Source organism: Pezoporus flaviventris, unplaced genomic scaffold (genome assembly GCF_033815535.1).
Source record: "Pezoporus flaviventris isolate CSIRO_AGI_PZ_B2104156 unplaced genomic scaffold, CSIRO_AGI_Pfla_v1 ptg000070l, whole genome shotgun sequence".
Classification (NCBI taxonomy): Eukaryota; Metazoa; Chordata; class Aves; order Psittaciformes; family Psittacidae; genus Pezoporus; species Pezoporus flaviventris.
Genome location: NW_026892618.1, coordinates 5,931,981 through 5,945,951, shown reverse-complemented (window position 1 = coordinate 5,945,951; position 13,971 = coordinate 5,931,981). Strand labels below are relative to the sequence as shown.

Below are 13,971 nucleotides of genomic sequence, written 5' to 3'. Positions count from 1 at the left end.
TGCCACGAGCAGCCGCTGTATGACATCAAGGAAGACGGCACTGCTTTTTGTCTGTCACAGGCACATCCCAATCAATATTATTGATGCAAACTTTGCAATGAGTAATCCACAGTTAAAGATTTTTGCAAAGTCTGTGTTTTGGTAATTGGCCCTTCCTCTTATTTCATCTTGGCAATCATTTGCTTTCCATAAATTAAAGGGGAGAAAGAGCAACATGACACTTTTAATTTGGCAGACATTACAATCTTGCAATTAACCCAGGTCTTCATTACTTTCAGATTTCTAAATCATTTTCTGATTTCACACAGACTTATTCTGATGGCAAAACTATTTCATCCGGTCTCAAATATAAGGAGGGGAATTACACAAAGCCAATAAATTGTTTGGGTTGGAATGGACCTTAAAGCTCATCCAGTTCCAATCCCCTGCCATGGAAAGGGACACTTTCCACTAGACCAGGTTGCTCCAAGTCCTGTCCAACCTGGTCTTGAACATTGCCAGGGATGGGGCAACCACAGCTTCTCTGGGCAACCTGTGCCAGTGCCTCATCAGTCTGGAACAGATATACCCAAAATATCTATATATAAAAGCTGTCAAAAATTACTAGTGCAAGGGCTAGTCATATGTAGAGAGCAAGACCAATGGAGAACCTTTTGGAAACCCCAGTCCATGAGTACAGCCTGCATGTCTGTGCTCCTTCCCTGTCTTTCAGTCATTGAGCCTCTTCCTCTTCCCCTCCAGCTGATGGCTCTTAGCCCTGGCAGTGATGGAATGGGCAGCACATTTTCAGCTGGTCCTTTGGAAAGAGCCCCTGCGTCCTTTGTCCTTCCTTGCCTCCAGCCTTTTCCTAAGTTCATTTTCTTCATGAAAGAGCTTAATGATTACCCAGTAAGAAGATTAACTCTGGAAAGTGTATTAAGAAGGCAAAAAGTATGAGAGAAACGAAACAAAACAAAATCAAAAGCCAAGTAAATCCAAAGGAAGCATAAAACCACCCCTTCCCTAAGGGAAGGAACCAACCTCACAATGCTTAATACAGTAAAGAGAGCTGAGAGCTACCATGATTTTAATAAAGCTGTATCTTTTCTTATTACCACTGGCTGTACTCATGCCAGTGTGTCTTGGGACTACTGCAAATATTGTCCTTTAAGCTCAGTGCTGTCTAAGTCAGCTTTGTAAGAAAGCCACTGAGCTGAATGGGATGTTTAACCAGGTTCAGCATTCCTGGAGCAAAGGAAAGCCCAGCTCCTTGTTATACAGAAGATTCACTCACTGGATCCTCTGAGAGAAAAGCCAAGGGTTCTTGTTCTCTCTCACTTCTCTTGCTAACTAAAGGGTCCCTTTGTTCCTGGAGGAGGCCAATCCACCTGCCACCACCCCCATCAAGCAGTCACCTTTGAACAGCAGCATCTTTTCTGATTTCTCTGGACATAACAGGTACTTGCACACCTCAGGGAGTGCATCTTCCAAGAGGATTCCCTGATGGATCTTCAGGTAAAACCTAAGCCTGACCAGTGCTCTCTTGTACACTCCATTGCTATGCCCTTGCCTAGATCCCAAGCAGTTTTAAATTGATGGGTGCTGTGCAGAAGCACCCACCTCACCCAAGTGCTGCCATGGCACAGATGTATGAAAGCAGAAAGGCATCTATCCTAGCTTAAGCCTCATCGCAGAGCTGTCCGTGTTAGCAGGGTTTATTCTGCAGCTAGCGAGGCAGCTGTCCAAGAGGCAACCACCCCACCTGAAACCTGAATGACTCCACAATTCCAGCTCTCTACAGGCACTGAAAAATGAGCTCAGGAGAACAGGCTCCACAACAGGCACGCACTTCAAAGGAGTGCCTGGGTTTGAAGGGATCAAACTGGGGTTTTGCCTTTGTAGCTGAGGTCCCAGCTGCTTACTACTCTGTAATGGGGTTATCTAAAAAACACCAACCACAAGCCAATCCACCCCAAAGCAACCTGGCCCAGGTCACCACACTCAAACACTGCTGCCAGTAACAAACCAGCTCCAGGACAAGAAAGAAATGGCCAAAAGTGCATTAGATAGCACCCCAGCATATCCCACACTTCTGCACAGAGCATTCCTCCTCTCAGGGTGTCCTCTTCTGACCTTCTCCAGGCTTGTTTTGTTGCCTCTAACCTCAAAGGCTATCCTTGGAAACCACTGGTTGTTGTAAACATGGAACCGAATGGAAATAAATCAGTATTCACTAGTGGTGAGGCAGCTGCAGTATGCCAAGAGATCTGCTCCTGGGTTAGGTCTCCACAGAGAATGATCCCAAGCAAAGAATTACCAGGGTTATGCAATGGAAGACATCAGTTTTCAGCTTGGACTTCACAATATCAAGGAGAAAGGAGCAGGGAAGCTGCAGGTGGATGCCCAGGACCTGCCCAGTCTTTTTCCAAAAGCATGGAAGAAATCATCTCAGCATGGACAAAGTACAATATCACTCAGGCTGGAGGCTCATAGTTGGGTAAGAAGACTTTCCCAGGTAGGCTGGAAGTATTGAAGAATATTGCTGCTTCAAAACATTAAAGCTATTTCCAGCTCGATGAGTGTACAGAGCAAGAGCTGACCTACAGCATGCTCTTGGGTCCTCTCCACATTGTCATGTGGGTGACAACCACAAATCCTGCCCTGCCTAACTAAAAAAAGAGAGGGCTTGAGGTCATGTTGCAACTACAAAGCACTGGCCACCAGCACTGCTCCACAAAGAGATAGAAAAAGAAATACAAGGGTAAAATCTTCTGAGGAGCACATTTCACAGCATGAAGAGAGCGCATCCAGAAGCTCTAATTTCCTTAGGTGTAAGACACACTTAGGTGTCTTTCTGCTCCTTAAGAAGCTAATGAAACACAGCTTAAAGGAGTATTCTAACTATAATATTGCCACGCTGTTAATTGCAAAATTCCAATAAGCATTAGGGTTCCAATTAGCATAAAGACTGCAGAACTGAAAATCAAGGTAGGCAGAAAAGTTATTGAAGGTACATGGAAGTTTGTTCAAAGCCTTTCTTCCTTTAAGGCACAGGCATACACCACTCCCCTTTATCTTCGCCAAAACAGCGACCGATGAAAGAGCTTAGGTTCCCAGTCTGGCTCCAAGCAATTGTTCTAAACTGACCTCAGCCTGTCACAGCTTTTATACACACACAAATACATAAATAAAAATTGGGATAGCCTCTTTCTCCAGCAGACTCATACCTCACTGCATGGCCTCATTAACTGTCAAGCTTCCAGATGGGATACCGAAATAACGAAAGCCAGTCACTCTGCTGTCAGGGAAAGAAAATCTGTTCTCTTTCCAACTCCTGTTGTAACACGATGGATTATTCCCTTGCCTTCTGTGTGGCATGCTAAGTTCTGCTCATGAAAGCTGCCAGGCATCCCCACAGTTTCACAAACTTTATCAAGACAGGAGTTTCAGTCAATCAGTAACAAAACCTGAGATCTAAGGTGATTTCTCAGCCCAGCTTTGAAAGGCGCACAGTACAAGGGTTCCATTGTGCAAAGTTCATCAGCAGGACATGGGCTAATTAACTAGGTTTTGGAAGCAGTTAGTTTTCAAGCAACGGTTTTCACTACGAACAATCAGGCATTATCTACATTTGAAGTTAAAAACTTTGGAGCACACTTCCAAACTGGATTTATTAACAGATTTCACTATTAGTACTACTAAACCAGCTATTTTTATAGCCAGTTCTACTGTGTCCAGAGACACTTCAGCAGGAGGGGCAGCTGGGAGGGTCTGCACTACAAACCCTGCTGCAAGATTCAGACCCAGTTTTCCGTTAGTCTAACTATAAGACCCCAATTATAATGGGATTTAAAATATAAAATATTAAAATATTAAATATAGCAGGCTTTGCAATGAAATAAAAAAAAAAAGCTATTTTGCAATTCTATTCCTTCCTCAGATCTGGCTTCATATCTTAAAGGAAATGCATGTTTTGCACAACCAACCAACTAGTACAGATTTATGCTACAACTCTGAATGCAACACACATTGCCCCCTTCTCTTTCCATGGAAATATATCTATTTATATGCATATATATGTATTTATTTTTCACATATTTAATTACTCTTAACTCACTTTTCTGTATTGATTTTGTTGCCATGACCCTGTAAGGCACTTAGAGAAGATTGCAACCAGCCACCATTTGAAGGATTAGAGTCATTCTCAGCTGGCCAGCACTAATGTGCACCTAAACAATTTCCCAAAGTAACTCTCATTTGCATTCAGAATAAATATGGGACTACAGAATGCTGAAAGACAAGTGGAAAAAAAGAGATTCTCCAAAAGAAACAGCCACTCTTTGAGAATAACCCACTTTTTGAACCCAGACAAAGGTTTTCTTGAAATTTGCACAGAGACCTCATTCAGGCACCAGTTTTCTAAGAGCTGAAATAAACTCAATCTCACCCCTCAGACTCCTCAACTCTCCTGAAGTGCTGCTGGACCTGTGCAGAGCCTTGCTGTAACCTCTGAAGACTCTCTTCTCAGGAGGAAGAGGATCTAAAATACATCACTATCTGGCTATTTTCCCTCCTTTCTCATGGGTATCAGCAAGATGCCATGTAAGTCACTTACTTCAGGCCTTGCAAGAGTTTAACTTGCTGTTTTCAAGGGCTGGTGCTTAAAAACTGGAAGATCCAGTCACAGGACTTGGAAATACTCAACTCACCTTGCTCACCCTCTTCTGCTTCAGGTTCATGGTACAGAGTCTCTTTCCCCCACATTCAGCTCCTAACCAATACACATCACTATGTGAAGGCTGCATCTGAAGCTTACCTGATCCTTCTCAGGCTTGTCAGAGATGTCATTCAGACTGGTGGAAGTCAGGTTTCTGTGAGCCATGGCTGGGCTGCCTGTAAGAACAATGTCAACAGCAATTAAAGCACCTATTTCAATCCGGCCAGGAGAACACAGAGGCTCAGGCTACAGCAACACCTTTCCTTGCACCATGGAGGTTGATTTGGGAAATTTAAGACCCTGAGAGGCTGCTTTCTGTGACTTTACGTGGCACATGGGAGATCAAGATGCTAACCCATTGTGATTTTTGACTCACACGTTCCCATGACTCTTTGGAACAGCAAAAGAGTCTAAGGATTTTCAAGTAATTCCTGCCTGTGGAAGAAGCAGCAAAGCAGCAACCAGCTGCTGACACTGATGCTGCTAGGTCATCCACGACTCACTCACAAAGATGCCTCTCCACCAGGCTGGCATTCTTATGGTACTCTGACCTACAAATCCATCACCTCAGCTCTCCTATGTAGATGGCATCTGCTCTCCGTTCCTTATCATTCCAGACCCAATAGTGAGGGTGTCTTGGCAGCTCTTGGTCCTTCAGAACAGGTCACACCAAAAATCTACCTCTCTTCAAGTAAGCTCATGGACCTTACTGGTTAAAACAACATATGAACCACACTGACAGGCCAAAAGTCACTACCTCCTGATGCCAAATAACCCAGAGAGATGAACACACCCCAGAGACAAGGAGCTGAAGTAGCTCAGCAACATTCCTTCTTCAAAGACCAACTGCTCATCTGTAAACCTGACACACTGGCATTCAAGCACTGCAGAACAGCTAGTAAGGAGCTGCTTACTCCCTTATGGACTAACTTGTCCTACTCATTCTTGTGCTCTCAGATACTGCAGAACACATGGGAACAGTTCTAAAGAACTGGGAAAAGTGCCCTGTGATTTCAGAATTCAGTTTTACAATCCCACAGTCAAAACTGGAGAAACCCCAAAATGGCCATAACTGTACAAGAATGAAAATAATTTCATGATAATGATGCTGATAATGATGCTTCAGGGATGGATACAGAACCATAAACCACAGCGGTCACTATGCACTTTTTTAATTACTCTGCAATTTTCCCCTTTCCCACTCAAGCTCACAGGAACCAGAAGCACAGCAACAGGAGCTGTTCTCACAGAGATTCTGACCATGAGCATAACCTGGGAAGACAGAAAGTACTCAAGAAGAAATGACCTTGAGGTGTTTCCCAACTTTGGCTATGTTTTGAGATAATATTGATTAAACTTCAGCTTTGATATCACATTGAAATGAAGATCCAAAACAAGGAGTGGGAAGAAAAAGATCTGGACTCTCGGAGTTGAGTTTTCTTTACAGTATACTCAGCATTTGTAGAGACAGACTTAAAGCATTCTTTCTTATGTGCTACTTGGAATCACAGTATACCTGCTGCGTGTTACTGCCACATCCAGCAACCACAACACAGCAGAAGCCAAGCACAATTAAATAAATTAGATATTCCAAAAAGGGCATCCCCAGCTTTTCCTCTTGCTGTTAATACAAGCCAGCAATCTCTACCTATCTCTACAAAGTTTTGACCAATATGTTTACTCATAGAGTGAGGAATGTCACTTGGAAAACTGGTTAAGGCTACATATATTAGTAACCATCCTCCTAATTAATTATTAGCAAGCCAGACTTAGAAATGCCTACAAATTCTGATTGAATGCTTGATAGGAATCTGTAGGTAGGAGATAAAACACACCAACAAAACAAGAAAGAAGTAATCAAACTTGCTCACATACGTGGTATCTGCTACGTGGTGAAGACATTACTTTGTTCATAACACCCTCCTTGACATGAGTATTTAATAAGTATTTCTATTTTTTAGTAAGTATTTCTATTTGGTAAAAGGCAAAGCTGGACCAAAAAAAAAACCAAAAAACGAAACCACCCAAAATCAACCCAGGTTATCGTAATCCTGAAGCCCATTATTGAAACCCGGGGCTCCTTTGTCTTGTATGCTCTATTTACCTGGCTTTTAAAGGTTGCACTGCTAATTCTGGGAAATCTTTGACAAGTTTATCATGTACCCATAAATGAAAAGGAAAGATTGAAACTCGATGCAGAGATGCACAGGGCTGCTTTGCAAATCTGAGCCAATAATACCAAATAAAGAATCAGAGAAGCACTTGAATAATTGGTGTCATGCAGCTTGGTCAGGCAAAGCAAAGTTCCTGTCAGTTTCTATCACCTGTGGGCTACTGAGTGTGAGAAATTAAACATCTCTGCTGGAGTTACACCGATCTGGACAGGTCCATTGGCCTGCGAATACTGGAGGGCTGCTCTCAAAGCTGGGTGTCCGACCTTTGGTATCCCACCCAGGCCAGCTCATGGGCTGGAGAGACAGAATGGCAGAGATGGATTTCCACTTGTTCAAGCCTTACCACAGGAACTCTGACTCTTGGCATAGCAAATGACCAAGAAGGAACTAAGTGTGGCTTCCATAAAGCTTCAAGCAAGGGCAGAAAATACTAATGATTCTATTTTATAGTCGTTTAATGCCATTTCAATGCATTTTATTCAGAAGATCTACATTATCTAGCTGTAGAGAAAGGCACCTGCTGAAGGTATCCCTTCATTTTCTTCAGACTGCTTTGGTGGTTTGCCAAATTTCTAGGTCCGGTTCTGGAATAAACAGACTAAAATCAGGACTCACAGCTTTCAGAGCTGATATTTTTTCCAGATTACAACATTTATTTGCTTTGTTTATTAGATGTCCAAGGCTGGATGTTTCTAGGATATAATTACCCTCCTTCCTAGAGGAAGCAGCTAATGACCACCACATCTTGCTAGCAGCCTCCTACCTGCATTGTGATCAACACAACCCCATCAAACTCACAGCAGCTCTTCTTGAGGCACCTCACATTTATTCCAGACCTGGACAGACCCATGTGCCAAAACTTGTCTGTCTTTTCCAGTTTTTGCCTTTGATTTCATAAGCACCACACTTCCCTACAAACACAACCTTGACGGTATTCTAAAACCATCACAGCAGCAGTACCACTACCAGGCTGAACAAGGACAATGCACAGAGCCTCAAGTGAGGGTCATCAGGCAAAACCCTGCATGACAAGAAGCACGAACCTCTGGGGAGAAGGCTCTTAAGAAACACATTTTTGTCACAGAGAGTTTTGGATGGGGGATATCCCAAAAACCCCCAACTGGAAATTCAGTGCTGCTCTGATATTTTCTCTATTTCAGTCAGTGACAGAGCTCCTAGCAAGGAAGAGGACCTGAGCCTGAGAAGAAAGCATGCCTGCACATACACTCAGCTGAGAGCTATCCCCACACAGAGCTGTGAGCCTGCTGGCCATAGCTCCAGCTTCTTGGCACAATGCACAGACCTTGCTCACTCCCTTCTTCCATCGTCAGACTGGCCTTGCATGAAGAGATCTGAGCACCAGAACTTTACAAAGTACTCCTTGTTCTCTGGAGGTAGAAAGCATCTCATAATCCCAATTTAAATAGGGCTCTCAAAAGCTGAAAAGATTTGTATCTCCATCTCCTTGCAAGAAATTCTATACTTAGTGCTGACAGCCAAAACCTCTTGAGCACATAAAATGACTGTTCTCTCCTGAAGTTTGGTGCTGTGCATATCATCTTTTTAAGAAGATGTGCAAGGTCCTCAAGTTCAGACTAGTCCCACGCAGCACTGACTCTGATGATCTCTAGAATACAGACAGGAAACCACAAGCTTCACCTTTTCCCAGCCTCGCTGACCTAAGGAACTTCACAGCAGCCCAGCCTGCATTTAGATGTGTTCCCCAAATCCTTGAATTTATCTTGATTGCCAAGCCAGAAAAATGCTGCTAGAGATGCAAGATGCAACATGTGCAACGCTGGCTTTGTGAACACCATGGCCCTAACCTGTACAGCCTAAATCCCTTCTGACTCAGGTTCCTAATGGTTGTGGACCTCTGAAGACCCAAAAGCCAGGAAGGACATACCCAGTACTCCTTTTTTGTTATGTTTTTACAGCAAGCCTGCTCATTAGAGCAACCGTCTACAACAAACTCAACCATTTGGAGGTTACAGTGACCCAAGGCAGTCTCAGACTCTGGGGGAAAACTAGCAATTTGACATATGACAGAAGGGGAAAAAACAACCTGAAAAACTTGGGGAGTCCTTGGGTGACCAGCCTCTCTGAACTGAGAAGAAATATGGGAGACGAAGACTCCAAGAACCCTGAACAAATCAATGGAGTAAAAAGTTTCTGCTGCCGAGAGCTCATCCAGACTTCAGCACGCGATGCTCATCCTTACGCAGTTTGCTAATGAAGGACAATTTCCCATTTTTTTTCCTAGTTTACATTACTGTCTCTCTGGCAAAGGTGATGTGAGGCTCTCCTTGGCTGAGCTTAGTCACGTACTGGTAGAAGCAGCGAGGCAGACAGTCCAAACCTCTCCATGTTATTAAGCTCCAACCCTGGCAGTGTTCAAGGCCAGGTTGGAATGGGTCTTAGAGCAACCTGGTCTAGGCAAAGGTGTCCCTGACCATGGCAGGGGGTTGGACCTCGATGAGCTTTAAGGTCCCTTCAAATACAAACCATTCTAAGATATGATTCTATGATCAGGGAACATGGTTTTGTGTTTCATTTATATGGAAATTAAAACATTTAAGCTCATTGAATTTATAATACTGCACTGGTGGCAAAATTCCTGAAGCACTTTGAAGACCCAAAGGATAGTCCAATAGATGAATGAAATGCCCCTTCATGACTCAGGAAGAAGACCACCATCTGAAGGGGAGTGAGGCTGACCTACCCATTTCATCCCAGATGAAGGAATAACGGCAAACCAGAGTAAAACAGAGGGAGGGGACAGTGGGGATAACAGACAGAGCAGCAGCCAACCTATATGGAACACTGTTAATGCAGCAGCAAGCGTTAGGAGGGCGGCTGGTGTGGGTTACCCCTTCCTCTTCCTCACATCTCCCCCATCCCACCCGCGTGCCCTCACCCTCACCCAGGACTTACTGAGCCATCCCACGCTGGGGCTGCGCTGCACCCGGATTCCATCATCCGCCGTGCGGGTTGCGAGGCAGGGCACGGAGCTCTCGAGCGGGCTGCGTGCTTGTGTGGTGCAAGCAGGAGGCAGCAGCAGCCAAGAGGAGGAAGAGAGCAAAGTTGAACAGTTAAAGGAAAAAAAACAGAAAAAAAGGCAAGAGAGAAAGGCTCAAGCAATTGCAGAAGCAAGGCAGGTAGGATACCGAGTGTTGGGACCACCGCAATTACATGCAACTGCACCTTTCCGCATGGTTTGGTGACCAAAGTGGTAAGCCTGTTCATTTGGAGCACATCTCCTCCGTAGCTCCACCTTCCAGTGTTCAGTTGGCCGATCTGGAGCCTGTTTTCCATCCCTGGTGTCTAAAACTCAGGCATCTTAGAAGCAGATTTCAAGCAACTGAAGAGGGCAGCTGCCATGCTGTTGTGACGGGCAGTCCCAAGCTGCAGTGTGGTCAAACACACAGCTTTTTGGGCAAAAAACAATCAGGTCACATCCCTGTAGGAGCCAACTTGTAGCACCCTGACCACAAACATACCTAGGCACGCCAGTTCAGGCTTGGAAATACATACCTTAGTCTGCAAGGCTTCAAATAATCAAACAGCAGAATATACTGGTGGGTTTTTTCCAAGAGTTTATTTCTGATTTAAACAGGTATTATTCAGCTGACACCATCATCCAAACTCTCTAAAGGGACTGAGGATGCAGTTTGTATGAAAAAAAAAGCAAAAAAAAGCAAAAAGCTGAACTCTAATGTAAAATAAAAACATTATACAAAAGTTTTCATCTGAGCTATCCTGCTCCCAGTGCACTAGCCAAGGTGGTGCAGACAAACGAAGTTGATTTATCTCAATGGTTTACAAACTACTCTGTCAGCACAGTGAAAATAAATCATGTTCATAGGGCGAACTAGGCACCCTGCATCAGGAAAGGACTAAAGAGCTCTTGGAAAGCCAGTCCACAAAACAAGACACACCAAAAACCTATCAAAAAACGTGCAGGAGTTCCACTGAAATGCAAAATCATAATGGCCTTGTTGAACACTTCATACAGCTCAACCTCCCACCAGTGAAAGAAACAAGAAGCTGCGGTGTCTTTGTAAGGTAGCTTTGAGTAATTACTTGGTAGACTTTGTCTGCTTGGATTTTTGATAATGATCTTCTTCCTGCTGAATGGGCAGCAAAGGAGTGCTTTGATTTATCCTCCTCCATCCCACGTCACACAAGAAACTACTATCTTCTGCCCAGTTTCTTTCCCAAGAGGAAAAGGACTTTGGGGAAAACATCCTCCCACAAGTAAGTATTGATCTTTATGATGCAGTGGTGAACAAAAGGCATTCAGACCACACCTTGGCCATGCAAAAATAAACATAATGCCAGAGCAGGAGTTTATACAAGCTTATCATGAAGGTAAGAAAGGCACAGGAAGTGTTAGAGCCTGTAAGACTTTGTTATTTCAGCACTCTGAAATCAGTGAATACAGGCACCTCAGTATCTTTGGGGACCACGGCTCAGGGGCTATATCAGATCTAACAAATACCTTTGAAGAAATCTGTCATTATTTGGAATTTAAGCCTAACTGATCTGAAAAAACAAACAATGCAGGAAAATTATGGGCAGAAACCATGCTAATGACATTATGCTAAAGTGACTCCCAAACAGATGTTTTAGGAAGTAGATATCTATCAAAATCATAGGTTCCAAATCAATTGTGATTGCCCGGTAAGAGCCAGTAGGTTGCATAATATTTTTACACATAACCTATAGCAGGGTTTGATTCAGCTTCAGTAGAGATGTTTCATTAGAGGGCTGACAAGAAACCTGGAGAGCGACTTTTTATAAGGACCTGCAGGGACAGGACAAGGGGGAATGGCTTTAAACTGACAGAGGTGAGATTCAGATTAGACATTAGGAGGAAGTTCTCCCCTGGAGAGCGGTGAGGCAGTGGCACAGGTTGCCCAGAGAAGCTGTGGTTGCCCCATCCCTGGCAGCGTTCAAGGCCAGGTTGGACGGAGCTCAGAGCAACCTGGTCTAGTGGAAGGTGTCCCTGGCTGTGGCAGCAGCTTGGAACTGGATGAGCTTTAAGGTCCTTTCCAACCTAAACCATTCAATGATTCTATGATTAACAACCCTTAATCAACACACAATAACCATGTCCATTAAAAGAACATGCAGTATACATCAATGTATTTTGTGGATGAACTAGAGATGGGAAGTTCTCCCTTTTACCTGGTGGCAGATGAATAGTGGATGAAAGTTATGCTGATGCTGAAATGAAAGGGAGACACTGAAAGGAAACACCTACCTGGAAGGCAACTCGAGGGAAATTAATGAGTACTTGGGGCTGATGGCATTCATTACTGTGATGAGCCATGCTGAGAGACAGCTGCACTGCTGTGGCCTTGTTAAAGTTTTATCTGTCTGAAGGACAAATTGTGCCTTTACAAGCACGAGAGGCACTCACTGAATTCCAGGGAGTGTGGGATAACTTGATCAAATGTATGCTAAAGGTACTTTTTCACTTAAGTGTAAATAATAAATAACAGCAACAACTATACATGAAGTGTTTTTGCCTTTGTATGCAAGTCCCTTCCTTCAGTCTGGAAGCACTCAGACTGTCATAGAACATAATGCATTACATATTATGGTAACATAAACATCCCAGGTGGGGAGACAGACGCAAAGCAACATGAGCACCTCTGGTCTGGAGACAGACTGAGAGAGCTGGGCTTGTTCAGCCTGGAGAAGAGAAGGCTCCAGGGAGACCTTAGAGCAGCTTCCAGTGCCTAAAGGAGCTGACAAGAAACCTGGAGAGGAACTTCGGACAAGGGCCTGTAGTGATAGGACAAGGGAGAATGGCTTTAAACTGACAGAGGGTAGATTCAGATTAGACATCAGGAAGAAGTTCTTCCTTGTGAGGATGGTTTGGCCCTGGCACAGGTTGCCCAGAGAAGCTGTGGCTGCCCCGTCCCTGGCAGTGCTCAAGGCCAGGTTGGATGGGGCTTGGAGCAACTTGGTCTAGTGGAAGGTGTCCCTGCCTGTGGCAGAGGGTTGCAACTGGATGAGCTTTACAGTTCCTTCCAACCCAAACCAGCCTGTGATTCTATGATAGGAGTGGCTGAAGGTCAGCCATTGGACTAAGTAGAGCCAGGAAAGAATTTCTAGACAATCACTCCAACTGAGACAGAACCTGCACAGCCCCTTTGAACAAGAAAAAAGAATTAATGAAAAACAAAATCATTTAAGATCTGAATAAAGGATGCCCTTAGCCATGGAAAATAGCAGGGGCTGGAGTGAGAACTTATACAAATGCCCTTTGTCAGCATTATCCTTCCCAGGATAAGCATGCTATTTATTATTTCCTCTTTAACCACCCCTGAAAGCCCAGCTCCCTACAGCATAGATCAAGGTTTATCATCCAATGTATAGTTAAATAACACACAGAGAGATTTACCTTCCCGCTCCTTATGTAAGCTTTAATTTGTCTTTAACACTTGAGGTTTTGATGGCTCCTCAAGGACTGACTTTAACTGCAAAAGGAAGAATTCAACATCTTCCATCCGCATACAAGGTGACTGAAGCACCTGAGTGACGTGTGCTAAAGACACGTCGATCTTATATTTTGCATCCCTTACAGCATGGGATCCTTCTCCTCAAAGAAACCTGTTTATCTTTTCATAAGTCTGGAATGAGTAGTAGTCATGGAGGTGGTAACTGATACTTACAGACACCACCATAAATAACGCTTACGTGTTTTACCTGCAACAGCCATGTCCTTCTTTTAACAAAAAGCAGATGCCTCCCATGCAAACAGGGGGGACACAATGGAAAGACCCAAAGCATGTGCTGGAAAGAACATGGTTTCTTAATCCTGACTGAAAACAAACACAAATTACCTGCTGGGTGCCCAGTCCTGATATGACTGAGGACATTCCCTTGATTCATGTTATTTAGTCTTTGTGTTATTCACTTAATCACTGTATTATTGAGGCACTCATACATGACATCGAGAGCAATAAATATTCTTCACATGCACATACACACCTGAAGCTAAAGCAAAGGATGATTAAAGTAGGAAATATTGATAGAGTATGATAATAGGTTAGGGAGAAATGTTAGGGCAAGTTTTAGAAGCAGAAC

At 43.8% G+C, this 13,971-nt stretch overlaps 1 protein-coding gene across 8 annotated transcripts in view; it reads right to left on the bottom strand.

The window, feature by feature from the left end:
* SLC4A4 (solute carrier family 4 member 4) overlaps window positions 1-13,971 on the bottom strand; it is a 205,341-nt gene that overhangs the window by 57,960 nt on the left and 133,410 nt on the right. For 4 of the 8 annotated variants that reach the window (XM_061472197.1, XM_061472196.1, XM_061472198.1 and 1 more), the window contains 2 exons: window positions 9,805-9,900; window positions 4,796-4,872 (listed from right to left, as the gene is read on the bottom strand). In XM_061472197.1, the coding sequence (XP_061328181.1) occupies window positions 4,796-4,872; window positions 9,805-9,900 (173 nt within the window). Of the gene's footprint in view, window positions 1-4,795; window positions 4,873-9,804; window positions 9,901-10,037; window positions 10,460-13,971 lie in introns of those variants that run through there. The other 4 variants (XM_061472201.1, XM_061472204.1, XM_061472202.1 and 1 more) reach the window with 2 other exon arrangements.